Source organism: Tenrec ecaudatus, chromosome 16 (genome assembly GCF_050624435.1).
Source record: "Tenrec ecaudatus isolate mTenEca1 chromosome 16, mTenEca1.hap1, whole genome shotgun sequence".
NCBI classification, from domain to species: domain Eukaryota; kingdom Metazoa; phylum Chordata; class Mammalia; order Afrosoricida; family Tenrecidae; genus Tenrec; species Tenrec ecaudatus.
This window is the reverse complement of record NC_134545.1, coordinates 19,219,527-19,239,172: the sequence shown is the minus strand read 5'-3', so window position 1 is coordinate 19,239,172 and position 19,646 is coordinate 19,219,527. Positions and strand designations below refer to the sequence as shown.

Here is a 19,646-nt window from a genome sequence, read left to right as displayed (position 1 = left end):
CATGCTGCTTCTGGAAATGGATGAGTATGGACCAGCTTTCTTGGGACAGTGAGGCTGTGTATTATTTTTCTTTTTTTCATGCATCCTGCATTGTTCAATGTTTTTTGCTCGTAGGATCGCTTTTAATAATGCAACTTGAGCACTGATTTTTTTCCCCCCTCTAATTCGTTCAGCGTAAGAGACAATGAGTGTGTCCCCGGCCCTCTACTTTACTTGCACGATGTCCTTATCCACCAGTCTCGCTTGACAATATGGCCAAAGTACATGAGACAGTCTCGTCATCCTTGCTTCTAAGGAGCATTCTGCTTGTACTTTGGCCAAGACAGAGTCGTTTGTACTTTCAATAATCTACCAACATAATGACTGAAACCCATCGATTCTTCGACAGTCTTCCTTATCCATCGTCTACGTTTCCCATGCATGAAGCAACGGAAAACACTATGGCGTGGGTCAGGTAGACCTTGTCCCCCAAGAGACAGCTTTGCTCTGAAAACTGGAAAGAGGTCTTGTATTGATTTGCTCAATGCCATATGTCGTTGACTTCTTGAGTGTAGCTTGTGTATCCAAGTACAGGGAAATTCATCACAGCTTCCATCTTGTCTCCATTTATCACAATGCTTATTGGTGCAGCTGTGAGCATTTTAAGGAGCTTTCTACTCCTATAAAGACCGACAGTTTCAGAAACCCACGGGGCAGATTTATCCTGTGCTACAGGGTTCTTATGAGTTGGCAAGACTCTGTGGCAGTGAGGTTTGTTTGTTTGTTTATTTGGGGGGGGGGCGCCACAAAAGAAAGTTGCAAATCATACTGAAGGATGCAGTCTCTGAATAGATCTATTAAAAAGCACTGTTATTTGATGGTTGCCAGGGATGGGAGATAAGAGGGGTGGTGTTCACTTTCAAGACAGTAAACACTAGTTTTGGTGCCGGAAAACACCATACTGAATAAGGGTTAAGTGAGCACAACTCGATACAAGAGAAAAGGAGGATTCTGTAAATGCTATGAGACATACAGGAGCTCTGGTGGTGAGGGGGTTAAGTGCTCATCCTGAGGGAGAACGACGTGGCAGCCTCCTTTCTATAAAAAGAGGCAGTACCACTCTGTCCTAGAGAGTCACTCTAAGTTGAAGCCAATTTGTGAAGTACAACTCTGCAACCATAACTGAAATAACGTGTATGGTTTACAGACAGGGGAGTCAACAAGTACTGCTATAAAGTCAAAGGGGCCATTGTTAACAAAAACGTCAAAATGTGAAGCTACTGTTTCTTGACCTGTCCTCCGTCTGAGCCTGTACACTTCTGAAGAAGTGGGCTCTCTCTAACCCTTCTCAGAAGAATTCTGCTCTCTTAGTTGGATGTCACGTGAGATGGCGATGTTGGTATCCTCGAAGGACTCCCATCATATTCTTCTGAAATCGTCCTTGCATTTGGGGAACCAAAAAGTCGGAGGAGCAAGATCAGGGCAGAGGGTGGATGGGGTAAGATTTCCCAACAAAACTCCCAGTCCTTGCTACCCTTGACAACTGAGTAAATGCATTAGCATGATGGGGGGAAATTCCTCAGTACACGCTTCTGTCCTTTCTCTCACCAAAGTTCGTTTTCCATTTTTGTACACCTTCAGAACAAGCCTCCGTGATCACCTGGGCCCTTTGAGAAAATCCAGCACGCAGTACCCTTTGGAGTCCAAAAAACTCCCAGCACAGCCTTCTGAGCTGACCTCTCAAGCCAGAATTTAACTGGCCAGCGAGTCTCCTGAGCAGCCACGGTTTTGATTGAGCCTTGCTCTTTGGATCATTATCAGTAAGTCCAAGACTCATGCCTGGGTATGACTCATTCCATAAAACTGTCATTAGCGGCAATCTTGCTTAAAAGACAAAGATCAGCTCTTTGAGCTAGCTAACTGGTGTTCAACACTTCAGGGTTTTTTGTTGATTTTTTTTTTTTGGAAGCCCCCTAGCAAGACTAAAACAAGTCTGTTCTTGAGGAAACTTGTCTGCAGTCATCCACTGACGGCGGAAGCAGGTTTAAACGTGTTTTGTTTGGAATAAACCCAGGGAAGTGTGACCTAGAACTCTAGTAGCAATTCATCTTGATCTACCCTTCTAAGTGTCTAGGAAGGCGCATATAAACATATGGATGTGTGTCTGGGCTGCACATATACCTATAGAGTGGGGCCAAGTCCAGCTGCTCGCCAGACATAACCACACACACAGTGGGACTGATTACTGGGTCTGGAGGCTTAGCACCTCACTGTGGATGGCCCTGAAGGACACTACGCTGCGTGCAATAAGCCAGTCCCCAAAGGGCCAAGTACTGTATCGGGTTTTTTCTCTGTGCAGCAGCCAATATCCTGAAAACGATGTTTCCCAGCAGGGACCCAGGATATGTAGGGGTGAGAGGTGGTAGACACTTGTTCTTTTGTGGGAGATGGGGAACGTAAGGGCTGTCTATGGTAAACGAGGCCACTAAGACGGGAGGGAAGAAGACGGCTATTTTGGTGAATGCTAGGGCACACCAAGGATTAAGTGAAAGGAGTGCAGCACATGCATGCACGTGCACCTGTTGTTGCTACTGCTAAGCGCAGTTGAGTCAGTCCTGACTCACGGAGACCCTGTGCACAACAGCAACTCGTCAGTATGTATACATGTGTGTACATGAGGGAAAGTCAGAAAGGACTGCCTATTAGGAAGGAATTTTAAGGAAACGGTAAACTTCAAGGTCAGCAAAGTTGGGCTGAGGAGTTTTTCCCCATGATGACAGTGTTCTTGCTCAGTCTTCAAGGGTAGCAAGGACTGTCCTGTGAGAACTTTGTAGGGAACCTTGACCCACCCGGCCTCTAGCCCTGATCTTTACCGCTGCAGACTTTCAAGAGAGCAGACTTCTTTGGAGGGCTAGAGAGACGGAGACGCCACCTTCAGGGATGGGTAGCCCTGGACCAAACGGATTTTGTCTACTGTCTCCTATTTGGAAAATAAACACATAAACTGCTTAGCACTCGCCTGGCAAATACAAGCTTTTGGATGATCCAACTGGCAATATCTGTGCTTGCAGCCCCTGGAAGTCCCAGCCCACCCCTGCTGGTGGTGCGTGTGTGGGGGTGTGTGTGTGTGTGTTGTCCTCTACTGGGGGAAACACTGACTTGTGACTTGGCTGGATGACAACAGCGTCCCGTGTTGCTATTTTTGTGTCAGAAAGGTTTCTCCAATTTTGTAGTATTACTCTTTGACTTACTGTCATAATCCTCAAGGGTGTTAGGCCAGAAACATGTTGCCAACCAACCATGTAGACCTCCTGGGACCACTCCCTGCACCCTCCCCTCACCAGGAGGACACCCACTTGAACATTCCTAGTGAGCGAGAGCAGAGGGGCTGGGCAGGCCTAATGGCAGACTCTTCCCGACACTAGTTCAGCTCCAAAGGAATCTGCATTGAGCACCAAGCGAGGGCGAGAGGGACAGGCACTTGAAGCTCGAAGGGTGACGTAAGGCAGAGCCGGTCGTATCACCCCACACCGCTGCCATCCTGTAACTGCTGTGACATGCCTGTGTTTAGGACCCGGTTAAACAAGACTGGGAGAAGGGGAGAGGCAGCGAGAAAGAGAGAGAAGAGGTCGCCAGATCAAAAGGCCTCGCAATGCGTGGGAGTAGTCCAGAGTGCCAGTTCACGCCATCTCCCCCGAGGAGCATACCCCACGCTAGACAGCGAGGAGGGAGTATGTGCAGATGTGCGTGACCACCTGCAGGTGTGCGTGTTTGCAGCCTGCGCTCATGCAGACTCACCTGGGCAGTCAGCTTCGTCGCTCTCATCCGCACACGTAGGCCTGCCGTCGCACTGCCAAGGGAGGGGGATGCACTGGATGGCGCCACTGCGACAGGCAAACTGCCCAGGGTTGCACTGCAGCTCTGTGGAACCAAAGGGCAAGAGGCTATTGAAGGAGAGACAGCAGGAGCTCACCACCAAGGTCCTGAGACTCGGGGCAGAGGGCCCAGCAGCACTGTTGCAGACCCCCTGCTCCGGGAGGACCTGGATACTCAGTCAGAGAGACAGAGAAAGAGAGGGAGAGAGCCAGCAAGCACCAAGAGCCAGATGACACCAAGCTAAGTCAGCAGAAGAGAAACCACTGAGACTATTACTTTACAGGCCATGCTGAGCCACACGCAGCACAGCACTGTGTGTGTGTGTGTGTGGGGGGGGGACACACAAGAGGGCCCGTGCTTCCTTCAGCACCTTCACACAGCACCCAAACACCTGAAGGAAGGAGGGGCTAGAGTGCATCTCTGAAAGGCAGGCAGCTGGATAGACACAGGAGAGGGTACACAGCGTAATGAGAAAGAACATTCAGAGAAGCAGGGCCTCAGGCATTATCGGTCAGGTGGACTGGTAGCCAAACAACAACAACAACATAAGAGTTCAACACAGAGTGGGAGTGCAATAAATGGACTCTAAGGAGAGTGGAATTTCGGGAAGCCCCTTGTATGAGTGGACGAGTGGGGGAAAGCCTGGAGAAGGACAAGAGGCCATTTTGCAAAGGCTGCCAGTGAGCTAAGTCCGTCAGTCAAGAAGCAGCATGAAGAAAGTGGTAAAACGCCAGCAAAACAAAGCCTGAACTATGGCAGAGGCCGAACACTGCCGCCAGCGGGCCAAATCCTGTGCGCCCACCTGCCTTTGGAAACAGTCAGTGCCCACCAATGTGCACGGTCTGTGCTCCAACAGCAGAGACTATGTGGCCCCCGAAGCTGCACATGCTTACTTACTGCCTGGTCCATTCAGAAAAAGGGCAGACCTGAGCGGGAAGAGCGAGCTGCTGTCTGGCCACCACGGACGGGGCTCCATAGGTGGACCCTGAGTGAACTGTGGACAAACGCAGACTCACACCCCGAATTCTTACAGAGCACAAACTTCCTGGATGGTCGAGACTAGAGCAATCCCCAAGACTATCGCCCCAAGAAAATGGTCATCTACCATCTAAAAAACAGACACATGGTGTGCGCAATATTACCAATGAGTGTACTTCTTAAAATGAATAAACAACTACCATCTCTATGAGGTCAAACAGCCAATGCTTACTCTGAAGTGTGTGTGTGTGTGGGGGGGGGGATCCATGCAAACACGGATGAATGTGGAAATAAGGATCATGCTGGCACATTATGTAACGGCTGTCACTGAACAAGCTGTCTAAGCTCACTGACTGCTGAGTCAATTCCAACTCGGAGTGGCCCTACAGCACAGAGTACAACTGCCCCCTAGGAGCGCCACGGCTGTCAATCACTATAGAAACCGACAGCCTCGTCTTATTCCCAAAGAGGGGTTCCTGGAGTCACACTGCTGACCGTGTAGTAAGCAGCCTAACTCACAAGCCACCATACAAACAACCCAAACCCATTGTCATCAAGTTGATTCCAACACAGTGCAACTCTTAGAGGCACTGTGGGTTTCTGAGGCTGTAAACCTCTGTGGCTGCGCAAAGCCTCGCTGTTCTCCCGTGGAGCAGCCACTCTGCCACAGGGACTACGGAATAACGGAGACAGCCCACACAAAACAGAGGGCTCCCTGGTAAATGGGCCTTTAAGGGGGACGGGTTATCTTCTGTCTTCAAGGTCAGAGTTTGGTGAAGAGCTTGGCCCACCACTGGTTCTAACACGGAGCCCACGTGGCACTGCTATTGGCTGAGACTTGAGCCAAGCCTGAGAGATGGAAGGAATCTAACTGAGAGGTTGTCTGACAGGCCCAATGGCCAAGGGCTTGAGCCAGGGCAGCCATGCAGGGAGGGGGCAGCACGTGCTGGCAAGGAGAACTCAACTCAGGTGAGGGCCCAGCCGAGGAGGAGACCAAACAGTACCAGAGGCCCAATGGTTCAGGAGTGGATACTGCAGACGAGGGAAGGACACTGAGGCACCTCAGTAGGCACCAGGACACAGAATAGGACAGGCACAACCAGGAGGGAGAAACAAGCATTTCCGGGCATTCCCAACAATCTATGTAATGTTCTTCAGGATTTCACTGTGAGTTCAAGTCCATTCTGACTCATAGCAACCCTACGTGTAGGCCAGGGTGGAACTGCCCTTGTGAGTTTGACATGGCAACTCTTTCCCACCCACCACCGATTTTATTTTATTTATTTAAATTTTTTCAGAACATTTTTTCTTTAAATCATTTTATTGGGGGGTCGTACAATTCTTATCACAATCCATACATCCATCTATTGTGTCAAGCACATTTGTACATTTGTTGCCATAATCATTCTCAAAACATTTGTTTTCTACTTGAGCCCTTAATACCAGCTCCTCGTTTCCCCCCCTCCTTCCCCCCTCCCTCGTGAACCCTTGATAATTTACAAATTATTATTATTTTGTCATATCTTACACTGTCTGATGTCTCCCTTCAACCACTTTTTTGTTGTCCGTCCCCTAGGGGATCCTTGTAATCGGTTCCCCCTTTCTACCGCACCTTCCCTCTACCCTCCAGGTATCGCCACTCTCACCACTGGTCCTGAAGGGATCATCTGTCTTGGATTCCCTGTGTTTCCAGTTCCTATCTGTACCAGTGCACATCCTCTGTTCTAGCCAGATTTGTAAGGTAGAATTGGGATCATGATAGTGGGGGGAGGGAAGCATTTAAGAACTAGAGGAAAGTTGTATGTTTCATCATTGCTACCCTGCAACTTAACTGGCTCGTCTCCTCCCCATGACCCTTCAGTAAGGGGGTGCCCAACACGGCAACTCTTTATGGGGGGGGAGATAGCCCTGTCCTTTTCCTGCAGAACTGTTGGTGGCTTCAAACTTTGGACCTTGCAGTTAGCAGCCAACCTCACAACCTCCTAAATATCATTTGCCCTTCCCGTGAGGGCAATTGACCACTCACAGCTTGCCTTCCCCTCATCGCCCACCACTCTGTAGCCCCTTGGACCAAGAAATTTAGGAAAGAGGCAGGATTCCCCCACCCCCAATTCTCAAGTTCAGATGATTTTGAGGATTTCCCCAATGGGCTCCATCGTTGAACTTGTGGCATATTACAAAAGTCTGCATCACTTTCAATCTTCGTCACCCCTGCAAGAATATGTGCTTCTCTCCCCTGGGAAGAGAACGTGTTTAGTCCCCACCCTGGCTCGGCAGCACTCCCCACTGGACCACCTCAAGCCAGGCACAGGAGCCGAGCAGGCAGACGCTCGGCACCTGGGGTGAACCTGAGCCAGAAACATGGGGCAGAGGACTTGAACCCGAGGAACTAGCTGCCCTGCGCGCCATCCCCTAAGAAGTGATGCCATCCTACCCGGAAACCTTTCCCTTGGACTCCATTTTTGAACACCTGTGGTGCTCATATCCAATGACCATAGCCCCGCCCATGTCGTCCCAATTCCCTGAATTCTCTACCGTTGTTCATGAATAGACACATTGTCCTTCCCACTTAAGCTCCCTTTAAAAGCTTCTCCTTTCCTCTTGGGGGACAGATGGGATGTTTTACTCCATCCGTAAAGAGTTATAGGCTTGGAAACCCACAGCACAGGGGCAGTTCTCTGTTCTTTCTTATAGAGTCACTATGAGTCGGCATTGGCTCAATAGCAGTGAGTTTGCGCTTTTGGTTGTGGTTTTGATAAGTAAGGAGCATCTACTACAGAAGAGATGAGTGTAAAGCCACAGAAGCAATCTATGTAGAAGAGCAACTTGTCCCAGATGCTGAGCTGTCACCCAAATCCCAGTACCAAAGCCAGCACAGTTCAATGGAAGCTTGGAAGAGCTGCACTCTGATACTGGGGGTGGCCAATCCTGCCTCCCGGCCCTGGAGCTCCAAACCCGACAACTGGGACCCCTTTTCTCTTGGTTCAGCCAGAAAATAGAGGATTTAGGCAACGGAGTCTATACCTCCGTGGTGGCCAGCCAGACCAAGCCCCAAGGGGGTAAGCCAGGTCTCTTTCTCACAGGCACCTCTGTACACATGCACAAGCCTGATTCCCAGGGGGAACTGCAAAGCCAGGTGAGCCCTAACCTGCTTTCAACAGACACTCCTACTGTGGTCGACAAGTACGTCCCTGAATTCTCTGACATGCCTCCCTACACACCAACAGGAGTCCTGGTGACATAGCGGTCACTCATTGGGCTGCTAATTGCAAGGTTGATATTTCAAAACCACTGAGAGAAAGAGTTAACAAGTCTCAGAACCCCTCCCCACACACCCACCCCTTCTCAGAGGAGGCATCTGGAGGCACTTGGTGCCATTTTGTCCCAAGAAGAGTGATGTCTGCTGGATTTCTCCACCAAGAGGTAACGTTTTTCTTCTTCTAAACTTTGTGTTGTGAACTGGGTAAATGTTTCCGGAGCAGCTGTTTCTCCTTTCAGCGTTTCAGGCACACTCCGCATCGCCGATTGCCACCCTCGCCTGCTAGCATCCCTCGTTCCACTTCCCCTCCATTTCCTGTCTCTATTCCTTCTCCTTTCCTAACCCTGCTGAACTGCTGCCCTCTGGATCTCCAGAAGCGTTCATTATTCCAAGGTACGAAATTCCTTTTCCAAAACTCTTGAACCAAGAACTCTGGCGGGAGAGCAGTGGCTGCAGGGGTGTGCCCTGTCCATTTTGTAAGCATTCTAGCTCGAATCAGTTGCCACGGCGATGGTTCTGAACAGTGGTTTTCTCTATTAGCTGGTCTATGTTATTCAATCAGTGTTCTACTATAAAAAGGTGTCTCCTTCCTTTTAAGTTTTAGTATCCATGGGGACAGCTTTGGTTGTGTCGTCGGGAACAGTTAGACTGCCAACAGCAAGGCTGATGGTTCAAAGCCCCAGCCGATCTGAGGAGAAGGATGAAACGGCCTGCTCCCATAAAGACTGATAGCGGCCGAAACCCTGAACAGAATCCAGGCTTGTTGGTATCCACGGGATGGCAGTTTCATAGGGACCCTTCTTTGTATTCAGTGATGCTCTTTTATGGCCATTCACTGAGATGAGTGAACTTTGCTTTGACCAGTGGAAACGGAGTCAAGGCAGCTTCTGTTTCCTTCTGACATGTCACTGTCAGCTTTTAAACGTGTCTTATTACTTCCAGGAAGAGCCCTGGCTTTGCAGTGGGTTCAGCACCAGTCTGCATTTGTTGAATCCTGTCTGAACTTGTGAATTCTGAACCATGTGGACAGATTACGCTGATCCACGTAAAAGATTTTAAAAAGGTGCTTTAGAAGAAAATTGCACCCCTATGAGTCTCAAACGCTAGGAGCCCTGGTGGTGGAGTGGTGACTCCTTGGGCTGGTCAGCAGTTAGAAACTAGCGGCTGCTTCTTGGGAGAAAGAGGCGTTCTACTCTGACCAAGAGTTACAGTCTCCAAAGACCCAGGACAAAAAAATCCTATCAATGTGAATGAAAGGGAGAAGTGTGGAGTGGAGACCCAAAGCCCATCTGAAGACCACTGGACATCTCCTCGGGGAGGAGACAAGCCAGTCAGGGTGCAGTGTAGCACCGATGAAACACACAACTTCCTTCTACTTCTTTAATGCTTCCTCCCCCCAACTATCATGATCCCAATTCTACCTTACAAATTCAGCTAGACCAGATCATGTACATGGGTACAGATAAGAGCTGGAAACACAGGGAATCCAGGGCAGATAAATCCCTCAGGATCAATAATTAGAGAGCAATACCAGGAAGGGAAAGGGAAGGTGGGAGAGAAAGGGGGATCACAATGATCAACATACATATAAACCCCCTCCCTGGGGGACGAACAACAGAAAGGTGGGTGAAGGGAGTCATTGGTCAGTGTAAGACATGAAAAATATAAAAATTTATAAATTATCAAGGGTTTGGGAGGGAGGGAAGGAGGGAGAGGGAGAAAAAATGAGTTGATACCAAAGGCTCACATAGAAATAAAAAAATGTTTTGAAAATGATGATGCCAACAAATGTACAAGTATGCTTGACACATGTATGAATGTATTATGATAAGAGCTGTATGAAACACAAAGCTTTCCTCTAGTTAATGATTCCTCCCCCCCCCACCATCATGACCTCAATCCTACCTTACAAATCTGACTAGACCACACCATGTACACAGACAGGTACAGATAAGAGCTTGAAACACAGGGAATCCAAGACAGAATAAACCCCTTAGTACCAATAATGAGAGTAGCGACACCAGGAGGATAAGGGCAATGTGGGAGGAGAAAGTGGAAACCGATCACAATGATCTACATATAACCCCCCTACCCCCACCAGGGGGACAAAGTGAGAGCAGCCGGTTTAAGACATTGGAAAAACATAATTTATAAATTATCAAGGGTTCATGGGGGCAGGGGGAATGAGCTGATGCCAAGGGCTCAAGTAGAAAGTAAATGTTTTGAAAATTATGATGGCAACATATGGACAAATGTGCTTGACACAATGGATGGATGTAGGTGTTGTGATAAGAGCTGTTTAAGAGCCCCCAATAAAATGATTTAAAACTAAGCGTTACAGTCTCAGAAACCCACAGGGGCAGTTCTGCCCTGTCCTACAGGGCCGCTATGGTTGGCATCACTTGATGGTAGTGAGTTTAGGTTTTCAGGTTTTAAGTATAAAATTGGCTTTATGAGGAAGCAGGCACACATTATTGTAAATCTCTAGCAGGTTATAAAGTAAAGGCTGGGAAAGTTAGGAAGGCGGAAATGTGTCAGAGAAGGCAATCCAAGGCAATCCCACTGCGTGTTGACGAGGGAGGACTCTAATGGAGGCAACAGCACAGTGGAGAAGCCAGACGCACTCCAGAAAAGCAAGTCTGTGTCACCGTGTTCTGTCTCGTGGGCTTCACCACCACTTCAGAACAGTGCGGGCACTATGATTTTCAGAAAGGACGGTGTCACTGAAAACAGTGTCCACTGCCATCAGACCCACTGGCTCACAGTGACTCTAGAAAATAAACCCAAACCAACTCACTGTCACTGAGTCCCTTCTGACCCACAGAGACTCTACAGGACAGAGCAGAACTGCCCCGGTGCGTTTCCAAGGCTGTCACCCCTGACAAGAGTAGAAAGCCTCCACTTCCTCCTGTGGAGCAGCTGCTGTTTTCGAACTGCTGACTCTCTAGAACAGAGGGAGGCTTTTTCAAGGCTGTCCATCCTTACAGGAGAGACCATCTCAGGTTTATCCCACGGGGCAGCTAGCAGATTCACACCTACCCTTCACGAAGAAGCCAGCAGCTGAACCCAGCGCACCACCCAAACCCACTGCTATCAAGTGGTTTCCAACTCACAGTGACCCTACAGCTTCTGAGGCTGTAAGAGTACACGGAGTAGACAGCCTCATCTTTCTCTGAGATAGTTAGTTTACTGTGCCAACCTGGCCGATAAACACATGTGGGGTTAATTGAAGGGTGGAGAGAAATGGCTCGGTGAGCCTCGCCTTCCGAGTTCTTAGATCTCTTGCTTTGTGATGGTCGCACCAGGGTGCAGCTGCCTTAGCCAGTTCCCTGCTTCAGCTTGCAAGGCTCACTTCCTGCAAGACAACCCTGAGGAGAAGCCACGTGGACCTACCCCAATGCAGCCCTGGGTGCTGGAGCACCCGTGTAGAGACCCCTGCCAGTGCTGAGATGCTTACACGTTCACTGACTCGGCGTTCCTCCTACAGTCTGCATCATTGCGTGTGTTTTGTGAGATGGAGGAGGGCTTTGTGGATTGGTGTCGGACATATGGGTTAATGTTGGACTTGTGGGCTTGGGCAGCACTGGGTTGTGATGTTTTCTTGATGTGCACTTACCCTTTATATAAAACTCTCTTTTACACATGAGTTTCTGTGGATTTGTTTCTCTCATGTACCCAGACTAACACATTCTCCCTAGGAGCTATTGGTGGGTTTGAACTGACAACTTTGTGGTAAGCAGCCTAAGCCAGAGCACATAAAAACAGGCAAGCCGCAGCAGGGCACTCACAAAGCTGCCCACACCCTCCCCCCTGGACAAGCTGGTTGATAAAGTGGTGTGAGGAGTCACGTTTTGAGAAGTTCCCACCTGCTCCTCCCTGAGCCCTAGGCACATCTGCAAGAAGCAGGTGCCTTTCAGTGGGAGGCCCAGGCCTGCTGGCCACAGAGGCGGACTGCAGGGCGCGGCCCCCACCAGGGGCAGCTGCAGAGGCGGCCTGGCTGAGGAAGCTGGGTTCTTTATGAGGCAGGATAAACAGCCATTTGTGCCTTTGGTGAAGAACTGCTCTCTGAGCACCCACTCTCTGTGCTTGGCCTAGGGGGGCTAGCAGAACCACAACAAGGAGTGAAACAATTGCAGGCCTGTACCCCGGTGGTACAGTGGGTTAAGTGTCAGGTAAGGTTGGTAGTTCAAACCCACCAGCCTCTCTCCTTGAGAGAAGGATGAGGCAGTCTGCTCCCATAAAGATTTACAACTTAGAAACCCTAAGGGAGAGGGAGGTGGGACTGACGAGTAACACGTGTTGTGAGAGCACGCATGTGTGTGTGCGCATGCGTGCTGGCACTGGGCATGCTGAGGACTAACCATCTGGCCCTCTAGGGAGCAGTCCTGCTCTAATCCACAGGGTCACAATGGACTGAGACCCACTCAAAGCAGTAGGGTTGCCTTTCTCTTTAATTAACCTTTAAGTCAGTTAGTTAGTTAGTTAGTTACTTAAACTGGACCAACAGATAACATCATGATAAACGTCAAGGATTTTGTCCTAAAAAAAAAAGGCTGGGGGACGGACAACAGAAAAGTGGGTGAAGGAAAACGTTGGACAGTATTAAGATATGACAAAATAATAATTTATAAATTATGAAGGGTTCATGAAGGGGAGGGAGCAGGGAGGGAAAAAATGAGGAGCTAAAACCAAGGGCTCAGCAGAAAGCAAATGTTTTGAGAATGATGATGGCAACAAATGTACAAATGTACTTGACACAATCGATGGATGGATGAATTGTGATAAGAGTTGTACGAGCCCCAGTAAAATGATTTTTAAAAAAAGAGATTTTTGTCTTGCTTGGATCCACAATCAGTGGTCATGGAAGCAGCAGTCAAAGAGGTCAAAGAATGTGTTGCATTAGGTAAATCTTCTGCACAAAACTTTTTAAAGCTATGGGATTTTCAACTGTCTCATATGCCTATGAAAGTTAGACAATGAACAAGGAAGATCGAAGAAAAATCCATGTTTTTGAACGACGGTGCTAGCAGTAATATTGAAAAGGAACGCCGTCTTGGAAGGAGTGCGGGCAGAGTGCTGCTCGAGCCAAGGGCAAGGAGTGAGACTTTGTCAGGAGAGACCAGTCCCTAGAGGACAGTATGCTAGGTGACATGGAGGGGCAGTGCAAAAGAAGGACCTCCCTTGATGAGGTGGACACAGTGGCTGACGCAATGGGCTCTGATACCAACAATTGTGAAGAGGGCACAAGAGCAGGGCCGGGCAGTTTTGCTCTGTGTGCACACGGTCATTATGGGTTGGAGCTGACTTGAAGGCATCTAATAACAAAGGTTGGTGACACACCTCCCCACCCCCACCACCCCACCCCCAGCCAGGCCTGGCAATTTGCTTCTGAAATGACCATGCCCTAAGGCACATTTCTAACGCTGTCACAGGAGGTGGCCATGGGTCAGACTCCCCCACAGCAATGGGCTTGGTGTGGCTGGTTTGCCAGGGAGCTATGGAGTGGGCCTCTGTAAAGACTGATATGCCTCATAAACTCCTAGGGGGAGGGCGGTTCTACTGGTATGAGTCAAAATCAACTCCACTGCAGGGAGGGAAAGAGGCGGGGCAGGGGGAGGGGGAGTGAATGAGCAAGCTAGCATGGAAGAAGCCTTGGTGATGCAGTGAGTTAAGTGCTGGACTGCTGGCCAAATGTTCAGCAGGACAGAAAACCTTCTCTGTCTCAGTCCTTCTCTGTCTCAGAGGGTCACGCTGTGAGTCCATATTGATGCCAGTAGGTGTCCCTATCAAGAACCTCAGAAGGGCCATCATCTTGTCATTACTGTTCCCCACAAGCACACAACATACTTCATGAGTGGTAACGCCAACAAAGCCCAGGGGGGAGAAAATGAGGAGGACAAAGATCAAGGGTGGTGGCCTTCAGTATGAATTACAACTCCATGGAAATCCTCACACCTGGACCAGTAGGAAACATCACGATCAATGGAGCAGAGGGTGACGTTGTCAGGATTTTGTCTTGCTGGATCCACAATCAATGCTTATGGGAGCAGCAGTCAAGAGATTAAGAGATTGGTTGCAGTAAGTAAATGTGCTGCCCAAGTCCTCTTTAGAGTACTGAAAAGCAAAGACATGATCTTGAGGACTCAGGGGCACCAGAACCAAGGTGTTTCCCACCGCCTCATATGCTAGTGAAAAGTTGGACATTGAAGAGGGAAGACTGAAGAAGAACTGATGCGTCTGAGGTGCTGGTGCTGGAAAAGAATACTGAAAGTACCAGGGACTGCTAAAGGGACAAACCGACTTGGCGTGGAAAAAACACAGCCAGAGAGCTCCTTAGAGGGGAGAATGGTGAGACTCTGTCTTACACACTTTGGACATGTTATCGTGCTTGCTAGAGGAAGGCCCTGAACGAGATGGATGGACGCTGTGGCTGCAGCAATGGGCTCGAGCATGGGAAACGACTGGGAGAATGGCGCAGGGTGGGGCAGGCTGTGTTCACAAGCGACCACCACCACCTCCCAGAGGATGCAGAGAGTCCAAAGAGTCAATGCTGAGAATAGCTCCCACAGCTAACATCTTCCATTCGGAGCAGCCATTGTCAGCACCAGGATGAAAACAGAAACACCAACCACAACAAGCAGCACCTCTCTCTCCCCCTTGGAGAGCCGGGTGGCTTCCAACCACCCACCTTCCAGCTGGCAGTCCTATGCTTTACCCCCTGCCCCGCAGGGCTCCCTTCTCAAGGACAGGAGGTTTGCTATTGTCTTGTATTGGTGTACGTTTTCTGCAGTGAATTTATCGATGCAAACCCACTGCCCTGGGCCCGTTTCAGCGGAGACCCCTGGGGTTCCCGAGGCTGTCCATCTCTACAAAAGCCGACTGCCTCAACTCTGTCCCAGCAGCAGCTGGGAGCCGCACACTTAACCCGAGGCGCTGCCAGGGCTCCTTACCAAGATCGAACGTTCACTTTACAGAAACTGTGGCACCCTGGTGGGGTACTAGTTACGCGCTGGGCTGTGAGCCTCACAATCCCCAGTTGGATGGCACCTGCAGCTCCACAGAAGACTGGGCTTTCGACTCCCATAAACAGTTACGGTCTTGGAAACCCACAGAGCGTCACTATGAGTCAGCATTGATTTGATGACAGGAAGAGTTTTTGATGTCACCATGGTGGAACAAAGGTTATGTGTTGGGCTGTTAACTGAAAGGTTAGCAGTTTGAAACCACCAGCGGACTCAGTCTCTACTTCCGTAAAGAGTTACAATCTGAAGTTCTGCCCTGCCCTATAGGGTCACGATCAGTCAGAATTAAATTCGCTGGCTGTGAGTTTACAGAGTTTTTTCATGGCAGAAGGTCAAGTAGTCCCCTGCCTTGCATCAGAGAGGAGGTGGAAATACATTTGGCCTTGTCCTCAAACACGCCTGGCCCTGCACACCTGCCCCACACCACCCAGGAGCAGGCTGGTACCCTCTTTACAACCACATATGGTTCTTAATACCCCTTTATGTCTCTGTGGGGAAGAATCCAGGGTGGACCAGACAAATACTCCCACCACCACCACCCCACCAGCAGGGCAGACCCCTGCTGGGCACAATGGGGAAGGACACAGGGCTAACAGGAGCGGGACACCTGCCCTCACTGCCAACTGAACTAACTCAACTAGGTGCACTGGGCCAGGATGTCCAGGGCCACTCAGTGTCACCCCAGAGACACAGTGCTGTTCTGACTGGGAGAATCATGGGTTCAAAGGATAACTTGGCTCCCCTGACCAGAGGACCTGAGCTCTTCCCTGAAACTCGGGCCCTGGTAGGACGTCTCCCAGGAAGGCTGTGTCACCAAAGCCCTGGCAGGCCTCTCCACACTGCTGTGAAACAGTCGATTTCCACCTGGCCTCTGCCTCCACCAGACTTTCCCCCTTCCTACGTGGAAGGGTACCTGTCTGCCCCACCACTAACTACTCCTGGCGCTTTCTGAACCGATGCTGGCCAGGTGACAATTCTGTAGCCAGATTAGTGAGAGCAGAGGAGTCTGGGACAAACACTGGTCTCCTGTACCAAGCCAGGCAGGAGAGATTCAGCCTGGAAGCACTGGACCCCAGGACAGGTAAGTGGCTCTACCATTCACTGTCCAGCAATCAGACCTGCCACCTTGGGAGCCAACGAGTGAGTTCAATTCACCACAGTTCTTGCCTGCAGTGCACACTCATCCCAGGAACCCACCAAGTCTCCTCCACTGGGCTTCTGTCCTCCTGAGGCACACACATAACCGGTCACCCTGCCCTGCAGGGAACAATGAGAACCAGCTCCACAAGCAACCTGGGACAAGGCTGGCTGGAGGGCCTCTGGGTTGGGTGTGGACTATGGTCTGGGGAAAGCAGCAGAGTATTAAAGTTGCAAAGCCCAAAAGGGGCACAAGTGATGCCAATACCCCTCATACACCCCACGGTGCCCATATATGCCGGAGGGCCCTGGATCCCTTCCTCCACAAAACAACATTAAACATTCCTCTTCTTGGTATAAGACCAAATACATTAGTACATATATTAAAGATTGTTTGCCTACCAAAAGGAATTTCTCCCTTCTGACTTTAGAAATACAACGCGTTCACAGGACCCTTAAAAAGCACTGGGTGTAAAAAAAAAAAGTATTGGGTGTTTGTGGTAAGAGTTGTACAAGCCCCCAATAAAATGATTTATTAAAAAAAAATGTATTGCAGGTTTCAAGTAAGTCCTATGCCTCCTAGGCTCACAGGATCAAAGAGCCCTGCAGCTTTGGGGGGGGGGGGGAGCGGCAGCATGTGCAGGGATTGTTAGGTGCAGTTCAAGGGTCCTACAGCTGAGAAAAAATTACCAGGCGCCTCCTGATGTTCCACCACACAAAACAACGAATCAAACAAAAAATTAAAACTCACTGCCATCGAGTGTATGCAACCCTATAGGACAGGGTTAGAAGTGCCCCTGTGGGGTTCTGAAGCTATAACTCGGTGTGTGACTAGAAAGCCCTTTCTGCGGAGGAGAGAGGCTGGTGGTTGTGAACTGCTGACCTTGGCTTCAAGAGGAGGTCCAAAATCATTACCTGTTTGTGGTTGCAGATACGGGGAACACTTTAAAAGCCTGGCCACGTTCAGGCCAGAGCGCTGGATGTGTCCCCTAAAAGCTGGTACTTCCCCTGGACTGAACCCTTGCAAAGTGCCACCACCACCTCCGTGGCATGAAGGGCAGATGGGCCCCTTTCCAGCTGAGGAGCTCCCAGGGCTGACACGCTGGCTGGATGCCATTTCTGAGCGACAGCCTGGTAAGGCAGGTGCACCCACGAGCTGGCCTTTGATGGCCAGGCCCCTAGAGCCCAGACACCAGATGCTGGCCAGTCAAGGAAGACAGGGCACGCCCCAGCAGAGCAGCACCTCATCTAAAAGACGCCCCAGACCCAAACACGATGCCATCGAGTTCTTTCCGACTCACAGCAACCCACGGCACTTCCAAGAACGTACATCCTTACAGGGCTGGTGCGTTGAACCCCCGACCTTCCAGCTAGCAGCCACCACGGATCCTTCCTAAAACGCGTACCCCAATGCCGACTGGGGCTCGCCGCAGCCCTACAGGACAGAGTAGAACTACCCCCATAGGATTTTCGGGGTTGTAAATCATTCGGGAACCAGACCCCAATGATCGGCTGGATTCGAACCGCTGACCTTTTGATTGGCAGCCTCGAGCTGAACCCGTTGCGCCCCTAAGGTTCCTTCCAGGTCCCCAAATTGCGTGGCGCGCGCAGTGCCAGGAGCCTCGGGTCCGAGGACGGGCGCGCCCCCGACAACAAAGTTAAGCCGGCGGACGCCAGGAGCCCGGGGTCGCGCGCCCTCCCCGCCCGCCGGCCCGCCCCACCCCGCCAGCTTCGCTGCCCGGCCCCGGGCCCAGCGCACCTGGCCGCAGCGGCTCGGTGACGGTGAGCACGAGCAGGAAGAGCAGCAAGAAGGCGCCGCTGTCCGCCTTGGGCATCATTTATCCTCCGTTCATCGTCCGCGGGGAGGCCGGACCGGGCCGGGCTGAGAGGCTGGGCCCCGGACGCGAACGCGGACGGCGGCGTGAGTGGGCTCCGCTGGAACGGCTACCCTAGGCCCGCCGCCTCGCGCGCGCTCTCACTCCCAGTCGGCCCCGGTTCCCACTCGGGCTCCGCGCAAGATGGCGGCCGTCGCGTTCGGCGCCGCGCCGGGACGCCGGCGCCGGCCAATGGGCGTGGAGGTGGGGCGGTGCCGCCCTCCGGACTGCGGCCCAGCCATTGGCTACCTGCGGGGGCGGAGCCTAGGCGGCCGTGCCCGAAGGGAGAGCTTCGCGGACGGGGCAGAGGGGCGTGTCTGAGCAAAGTGGGCGTGGCTGCGTGGAGGGTGACGCCCAATTATCTGAGCAGAGGGGCGGGACTCGGAGCTGAGCAAGAGCAACCCCGTTTTCCAAAGGCCCGGGGTCCCCAAGATACAGCGGGAGTGGGGCCACCGGGACTGACACAGGATCGGCAGGGCAAAGAGGGGTGAGGCTGCGGGGTCTGGGGCGCCGCGCACCCTGGGCCGGACGGCGGCAAGGACGAGAGCCTGAAGGGATGCGCGGTGGGACTAGGCACGGGGACCGCCGACCTTGCACCCCTGCAGGGCCAGCCTGAGGCCCGAGGCCGCCCTAAGGAGAAGAACCGCTCCCCGGGGGCTCAGAAGCTGTCTAAATCTTTTGGGAAGCAGCCGGCGTCAGCTTTTTCTTCTCAGAACCGGTAACTCTGCAATCAGCAGCCCAGCGCTTGAACCTTGGCGCCATCAGGGCTGCAATTCTGACTCGTTCCCGCCGCCACTCGATTACCACTCTTGACCACCCTTTAGGACCGAGAGACGGCTCCCTTAGGGTTCCCCCGGCGTCTTTTCCGGAGCAGCAGTCTCAGCTTTCACCCAAAGAGGAACGGCTGGGGGGTCGGAACCTCTTGGTTCGTAGCCATGAACCACAGCCCGCAAAGGTTCCTATTCTGACCCAAGCCCATCACCGAGTCAATTCTGACTCCCGGCGACCCCACAAGACACGCGTAGGTTAGAAGCCCAATGCAGCCCCAAGCAGAACTCCGCTCGGGTCCAACAAGGACAAAGGACACCACATCTGTGTTTGGTTCCAACCCATCAGCTAATCCAGTGCTTCTCAACCTGTGGGTCGCGACCCCTTGGGGGGTGGTATTTGAACGACCCTTTCACAGGGGTCACCCGATTAATAACAGTAGCAAAATGCCAGTGATGAAGTTGCAATGAAAATTTTATGATTGGGGGTCACCACCACATGAGGAACTATCAAATGCATTAGGAAGGTTGAGAACCACTGAGCTAAGTATCAGAACACCTTGGATAATCCTTAGGGTGGTTCTTGTTTACTTTTTCTTTTTCAAATCATTTTATTGGGGACTCGTATAACTCATCACAATCCATACATACATCCATAGCACATTTGTTATTCTCAAAACATTTGCTTTCTACTTGAGCCCTTGGTATCAACTCATTTTCCCCCTCTCTCTCCCCACCTCCCTCCCTTACAAAC

General features: G+C 51.1%; 1 protein-coding gene across 7 annotated transcripts in view; it reads right to left on the bottom strand.

Annotated features, from left to right (window-relative positions):
• DGCR2 (DiGeorge syndrome critical region gene 2) overlaps positions 1–18,293 on the bottom strand; it is a 51,975-nt gene extending 33,682 nt beyond the window's left edge. For 2 of the 7 annotated variants that reach the window (XM_075533339.1, XM_075533340.1), the window contains exons 1-2: positions 18,011–18,293; positions 3,778–3,900 (exon numbers count right to left, since the gene is read on the bottom strand). In XM_075533339.1, coding sequence (XP_075389454.1) covers positions 3,778–3,900; positions 18,011–18,089 — 202 coding nt within the window. In that variant the 5' untranslated portion in view covers positions 18,090–18,293. The remainder of the gene's footprint in view (positions 1–3,777; positions 3,901–18,010) is intronic. The other 5 variants (XM_075533341.1, XM_075533342.1, XM_075533344.1 and 2 more) reach the window with 3 other exon arrangements.
• Between the last annotated feature and the right edge of the window lie 1,353 nt (positions 18,294–19,646).